The sequence below is a fragment of the Ichthyophthirius multifiliis genome, assembly GCF_000220395.1.
Source record: "Ichthyophthirius multifiliis unplaced genomic scaffold scaff_1120509250632, whole genome shotgun sequence".
In the NCBI taxonomy this organism is placed as follows: domain Eukaryota; phylum Ciliophora; class Oligohymenophorea; order Hymenostomatida; genus Ichthyophthirius; species Ichthyophthirius multifiliis.
Window position 1 is genome coordinate 1 of NW_004086579.1, and position 7,724 is coordinate 7,724.

General features: G+C 19.1%; 1 protein-coding gene across 1 annotated transcript, besides 14 other annotated features; it reads left to right on the plus strand. All coding sequences in view use genetic code 6, as the record gives it.

Annotated features, from left to right (window-relative positions):
* The first annotated feature begins 214 nt into the window (after positions 1-214).
* Positions 215-275: a microsatellite.
* A 6-nt stretch (positions 276-281) lies between these two features.
* Positions 282-324: a microsatellite.
* Positions 316-360: a microsatellite.
* Positions 356-422: a microsatellite.
* Positions 395-431: a microsatellite.
* A 467-nt stretch (positions 432-898) lies between these two features.
* Positions 899-988: a microsatellite.
* A 135-nt stretch (positions 989-1,123) lies between these two features.
* Positions 1,124-1,165: a microsatellite.
* Positions 1,166-3,577: 2,412 nt separating this feature from the next.
* Positions 3,578-7,452, plus strand: IMG5_085860 (hypothetical protein; the record flags this gene model as incomplete). The annotated part of the gene is made up of 8 exons (XM_004035808.1): positions 3,578-3,679; positions 3,814-4,031; positions 4,078-4,201; positions 5,028-5,034; positions 5,375-5,401; positions 5,563-5,623; positions 6,346-6,716; positions 6,804-7,452. Exons 1-8 carry the CDS (start codon positions 3,634-3,636, stop codon positions 7,450-7,452), a joined length of 1,503 nt encoding a protein of 500 aa, XP_004035856.1. The 5' UTR covers positions 3,578-3,633.
* Positions 3,727-3,809: a microsatellite.
* Positions 4,960-5,020: a microsatellite.
* Positions 5,329-5,373: a microsatellite.
* Positions 5,905-5,945: a microsatellite.
* Positions 6,270-6,303: a microsatellite.
* Positions 7,453-7,635: 183 nt separating the features above from the next.
* Positions 7,636-7,698: a microsatellite.
* Positions 7,649-7,709: a microsatellite.
* Positions 7,710-7,724: the final 15 nt, after the last annotated feature.

Below are 7,724 nucleotides of genomic sequence, written 5' to 3' on the forward strand. Positions count from 1 at the left end.
TAAGCGATGGACACTAGAATGTTTAAATATGGATTATACGTAAAATAATATATTATATAAAATATTTTAAATTTTTCTGCATTTTTTCTTATTCGATATATAATAAAATGAAAATATATTTAAAATAATAAAACATTATTTACAAAAATTAAAAAAAAAAAAAAAAAAATATTAATAAATAACCCTATTATTATATGATATAAAATAAAATTAAAAATAAAAATAAAAAACCTATATATATAAATACGCATAAAAAACACCCATATATATAAATACCCATTTATATACCCCTATATATATATATACCCCTATAAAATATATATATATATATATATATATATATATATATATTATAAATATTTTTAAATTTAATCTTATTTAAAATTAATATATTTTAATATTATTTTTATATTAATATTTTTTTATCATTAGATAAAAGAATCAAAAATTGTAGAATAAGTTAAATGGAAAGATAGACCTATGAAAATGTTTATTTTTAAATTAACAAAATTTTTGAAAAAAGAAATTAGTTTAGAAGAATATTTTAGTTAGTTTGATGAAGATTTTGATGGATTTTTAACCCCTTATCAATTTACCAGTTTATTTAAATAAATAGAAAATAAAAGTTGTATTCCAGATAGTTCTATTTAGAGAATTTGTCATAGATTGTAAGATTTATAATAAGATAAAATTTCAATTAAAAAAGTTTCAGCTATATTGTAGAAAGAAATAAATGAAACTGAAGTTTAAATTGTTCTATCTAAAAATAAAGATGATCTTTATTAAACTTATATTACTCTAGATATTAATTTATTTGGATATGTTATTTAATATTTTGATGGCTTCAATAATCTTTTTTAGACTTTAAAAGATATTAAATCTTAAGTAAAAACATAATTATAAATATATATATATTTATATATATTTATATATATATATATATATATAAATAAATATATTTATATAAATATATAAATATATATTATATTAAATAATTATTAAAAATATAAGTTTTCTGCTGTTAAGAGTTTGCTAAAAGATTTAAAAAGTAAATAAAAATTGAGAGGATTTAGTTTAATTTCTAAATAGAATTCTTTAAAAGAAATAAGCCATTTATTTTCTGTAAAAAAAAATATAAAAACAAAAATAAAAATAAAAATAAAAAAGATATTATAAGAAAGTTTTAGTAATGTAATTCGTAATTTAAGAAATTAATCATAAAATTTAATTAACGATATGATATGTTAAGCTTATTTAAATCCTGATAAAAATACCTACGCAATAATCGATACTTAAACTCTTGAAAATTCAAAATTATAATTAACTCATAGTTTACCTTTACCTTTTATAGACGAAATCAATTATAAAATTGATGAAAGTTCTTTATAATATTTAACTCCTTATATAAAATATTATAGCGGTTAATTATTTTAAGAAAATAAGCCTGTAGATATATTTGTATATACAAAAGAAGCCTTAAACTAGGTATGTTAAGATGGTAATTAATTCTCTAAAATTCTCGATTTTGAATTAAAAATGCACTAATTATTACAATCAAAATACAATTTCATGGTAAAAAACATCGGAATATTTGTAAAATAAATAGGACATGAGAATGATAATTTATAATATTATGTTATAAATGAAGCTTTGGATCCTTTTGAGTATATTTGCTTGAATGATTTAATAAATTAAAACGGGGGACTTATTAGAATTCCTAATTTAGTAAAATTAAAATCGATTACTTATATAATAAAATTCTTAGGTATTTAGATTTTAAATATTATATAAAATGTGAATAATTAAGGGTGTATTTTGAATATTTTAAGACCAGAAAATATATATTTAAATAGGAAAACATTTTAAATAAAATTAAGTAATTTAAGAGGTTTAGGAGAATTCGACGTTTTTTCAAAAATCAAATTAGTCCCTGATCTAGAAATTAATTTAGTTTAAAAAGTTGGGCCTTTAAATTATGAAAAAGATTAACTTTTATAAAATTATTAGGCTTATTTTTCCAATAATAATACCCAAAATTAATTCATGAAGGTCTATAAGGAAAATTTATATAAATAAGGCTACATAGCACCTGAATAAGTTCTAAAAAAAACATAAGAATGGACAGCTTATGTTGATGTATGGAGTTTCGGATGTTTAATGTATAATATTCTGTTTGGGAAAAGCCCAAAGAGCTTTTATGAGAGTCTATTGTAATTTATTGGGAAATAAAATAATTTAAATACAGAAATATTCACTGAACCTAGTAAATATTTCCATTATGATATTTATTCAGATGATCTTATTTAAGAAATACTAAGGTTGGATTATAATAATTACCATATCGAAAAAAACGAGCAAAATGCAATGATAAAAGCTATTGATAAATTGACTTTTGGAAATGCTTTTAATAATATTTTTGTATAAAATGAACCTGAATTTAATGATTTGGGAAATATTCTTAATTTGATTTCGGCTTGTTTGTAATTCTAGCCTTTTAAAAGACCGAGTATATTGGGTTTATTATCTTCTCCAGTTTTTTAAATGGAAAGCTTTGATGTTTAGAGATCATTAGATTTATTTTAGATGATAATCTTTTATAAATCACCTTCTGTTTCTTTAAGACAAAAAGCCTTTGAACCTTTGAGGATGTTGTGTGCTTTTTCGATTAAAAACGTAGGAAAATTAGACACTTATTAGTCTGATTTAATAAGGATTATTGATTATATTCTTGAAATAGTAAACTCAAACTAAATTAATAAAGAAAACGAGTTATAATTCTCACATTTTGGGGATAATGTTACCACTAATAGTTTCTATAAAGCTAAATTGCCGAAAAAAATGAAAAGCTTATTAAAAGAAAGTGAAAAAGAAAGAAATAAACACTAAAATGCAGTTCTTATATAGTTTATATTTGATAATGATATTTTAGATTTGCTAGTTTTTTTAGCTTTAAGGCACCATAAGGAAATTCTAGATAAAGAAAAAAAACTTGGAACGAATACTTCTATTGACAAAGCCGAAAAAAATCAATAGAAAATTCAAGCTTTAACAAGTAGTTCTTTATAAGTTTTGAAAGGATTAAAAAACCTGTTTTAATAGATGTTATTTTAACTTGATTCTTATAATAATCCCACTGCACCTTTCGTACATAAGCTTTTGAATAATTTCGTAAAGTTTTTTATAGGGGAAGAGTATATGTTATGCTCAGATCTAGTTCATGCCTTTAATAAGTAAAATTCATAGTATTTTTAGTTTGTACCTTAAAGTAACTTATATTAAGAATATTAGAAAGTGCTTAAATTTGATAGATTCTTTAAAAGAAATGTGGATTCTAATGTTTAAGATGAGGCTGATAAAGCTTGGAGTTAAATCAATTTCACGAAACCTTTCATTTTCTTAAGTAGAAATTGGTCGCCGATTTTATATAATGTATTAGTCGATTTGATGAGAAAAACAGTCGGGGAAACTGGATTAGGAAAAAGTGGATTAATTGTCTTGGCAGATTATATTAAATATTGTAATAGTAAATATGTTTATTCAGAATTTGATCTAGATAAAAAGAAAAAAATACTCAACGATTAAGTAAATTAAAGATTACCGAAAAGCTAGGATTATTATAATGATATTATTAATATGACTGAAAGTTTAAATATTTTAAATCAATGTGATTAATTATAAGGTAAATTTTTATAATATAAATATTAATAAAAAAAAAAACATATTTAAATATATATATATATATATATATATATATATATATATATATATATATATTTATATATATATATCTAATAATATCATATAATATAATAGGAAATTTATCTAGTTTAAAAATTGTTTTGAATTATTTTAAGAGTATTTTAAGAAGTAATAATACAGATAAAATTAAATTATTTTTGGATTTAAAAGCTCCTTTGTATATTATATCCTTATTAAGTACAGAAGATATCCATGTTAGATAAAGTTTATTAGAAATATTTTTAGAAATATCTTAAGGGTTTGCTTAATTTAATTATTCTTATTAGAATTAAGTAAAAATTAAATTAAATATTTAATTAATAATTATTATTAATATAGAGAGAATTAAGAAGTGAAGAAATTAATAAAAACTTTGGTATAGTTGCACATATAAATTAAGTTTATGAAGATAAATTAGACCGTAAAAGATATATTGAATGTGCAAACAACTACTACTTTTTACGTTAATAGATAAATAAATAATATTTGTATTAATTAGCATTTATTTTCGAAACTCCAATATTAATAACGAGTGTATTTTCGATTTTCAAAACAAAAGCAGAATTAATAAACTCGAAAATATTGGCATTGAATATATTCAAAAACTTAACTTGTGCCCCTTAGACTATCATTAAATCTTTAAATACTTGCTCTATAGATGTTTTTGCGAGTATTTTAAGATTGTTAATTAAACCTAAGTAAGGATATGACTAAAAAATAAATAAAATTTTGGCTCCTTTAGTTAAAGACGTTTTTAAAGAAATAATTTTAGCTTCTAGGTCTGAAATTATTGACATTTTGGAGTATACTCCGGGAATTAAGGCTCTTTTAAAAGAAGGGGATTTATTTGTGCCGAATAAAATCAGTTTAAATTATTTATCTTAATAAATCGATTAGATTAATAATTTCTTTAATTCTTAAAAAGATCATATACTGAAAGAAATAAGAGAAAAAAGCGGAAACTTTAATCATTTGAAAAATTTACACAAATAAATTTAAAAATGTCTAGATCATATTATTAGTTGGGTAAAATTTTACTTAATTCCTTCTAATGATAGTAATATTATTGTCGAAGCTAAGCTTTTGATAAATTATGTATGTAGATTTGCACAAAAAGTAATTTAAACTTTAAAAGAATATGCATAGTTTAATGAATATGTATTAGATATTATAAATTATTTTTCGATTTTTTTGGAAAGTATTTCTAATATGAATTTAAACTATATTATATTAAATAAGAGTAATATATATATATATAAAGCATATACATATATATATATATTTATTAGATGATATGTAATTTTCATAATAATTATTATTATGGATGTTTGATTTAATTAAATATATTTATGACTATCATAATAATTAAAAAGAAGACATTAAATTAAAATAATATATGTCATGTAAGCTTACTCCTGTAGCACATATTTATATGAGAATTATTATTACTTTTACAGAAATGAATCATGATTATATATTTGATTTATTAAATAATTGTTAATTTGGAAGGTTTTATATAGATTTATTAAAACTTTAGCATAAATTAGTGATTTCTTTTATTAATCAAAATACTGAAAATATACACATTCTATAAGTAAAAAATAAATAAATAAAAAATAAAATAAAAAAAAAATAGTGTTATGTAGAAGAAACTAATTTCAGAGTAGTTATTTTTGAAAATATATTAAATAGCAAAAATGATTTTTAGATAGAATTTTTATTATAAAATGATTTTATAAAATATTTATGCTCATAAGCGTTCTAGAATGAAACTGAATTTTAAGTTGGCTCATATAGATCTTCACTTAAATTTTTACCTTTTAGAAATTTTGCACCATTGAGAAATGAAGCTTTATCTATGATTACTGCTATAATATGGCATAAAGTAATAATATATATATATATAATATCATGATGATTAATTTAATATAATTATTTTTAGAATAATTCATAAAATATCTATAATGAATTAATAATTTAAATTTATAATCTTTAACTTATTAAAAGAGAATATTTAAATCTTGTTAATAATAATCATTAATCGAATTCTTTCCTTAGTGCTATGTATTTCTTTACTTTACTAATAAAAATGTGTGAAGATAAACTATTATTTTTAATGGTATAATTATTATATATTTATTTAAAAATATTTTTTTTGGTATTAATAAAATAAAAAATCAATTTAAAAATTAAAAATGAATTTAAAAGAATATAATATATTATATTTATTAATACACATAACAAATATTTTTAAGGATATAATTAAAATGATTGATTTTTTTTTTTTAATATATATATTTTATTTTATTTTATTTTAGAAATTTGAAAAAGTATTTGCATTTTTAAACGAATTCTTTTAGAAATAAATAGAATATAAAATTTTTTTCCCAATATTATATAAAACAGTATAAATTTAAAATTAGAATTGATGATAAGAATATCGATAAATAAAATAAAATTATTCAATTAAAATAAAAAATAAATAAATATAAATTTATATATTATATAAATATCCATAAAAATAATAATTTTATATAATATATATATATATATATATATATATATTATTTTAATATATAAATTTATAAATAATTAATATTATATTAGTTTTTCTAATTATTAAAATTAAAAATAATGTAAACAAAAGCTATTTATTTACCTAACAATGTACAAATGGACAAAATGAACAATTTCAAATTAATGGAAAAAAAGTACAGATTTTACGAAAATCAAAAAACCGATTTTTCTGAAATAATAGACCTAAACGATCCTAAAATAGACTTAGACAAACATAATATAACGAAATTAAACATGTCCGACAGGACAGTTTACAAATTTAATTTTCCTCCTGGAGTTTATATAGTGAAAAATTTATTATCAATACAACAATAATTAGAAATAGCATAATAATGTTTAAATAATTATATAAAAAAACCATATAGAACGAATCTATTTATATATGAGGAAAATCCTGATTGGTAGAAAACATATAATCCAGAAATACAAAAAGAATACTATAGTAAAGATAAAAATAAAGAAAATGAATAATTATATAGTAATAAAAGTATACAATCGAAAGAATACTCTTTAAACAAATTTTTAATAAACGATTATAAAAAGTACCATTTTAACAAAAAAATTAGATGGACAAATGTTGGGGCTTAATATGATTGGGATAATCGAAAATATCCTTCATTTTCGACAGAAATTCCTGAATTAATATAAAACTTATCAAAAATTTCCAAAGAGTTATTCCAAAAAGAGATTCCTGATGTTAGTTTATATGAACCAGAAGCTGTTATTATTAACTTTTATGATAAAAAAAACTATATGTCAGGGCATTTAGATGATGGGGAAAAAGACTAAAAATCACCAATATTTAGTTTCTCGTTTGGAGTTTCGTGTGTTTTCTTAATGGGAGATGTTAATAAGGACTTCAGTCCATTACCTATTAAACTTGACTCAGGAGATTTAATGGTTATGAGTGGATATAGTAGAAATTGTTATCATGGTGTACCAAGAGTTATAGAAAAGTCATTTTAATGTTAATAACACATAGAATGGGTTAATAATAATTTTTAGGAAGCTTATTAAGACATAGAGGACAAAAAAGAAATTAAATTTTTTGATAATAATTTTAGACATGTAATTAATTATTTAAATGAAAATAGAATCAATCTTAATTTTAGACAAGTTTTAATTAAAGATTAATGAATTGAAAAATATTAATATATATATAATTTATAAAATATATTAATTAAAAAAAATGTTATTAATAAAATTTTAAATAATTAAAATATTATTAGTAATTATAGTTAATTATATTAGAAATATTTTTAATAAAAATATAATAATTAATGATAAAGAATTTATAATAATAATTTTATATAAATTATTAAAAATAATTTTTAATAAAAAAAAATATAACTTAAAAATAATAAAAAAATATTATTAATAATATACATAAAAAATACATTTATATCTAA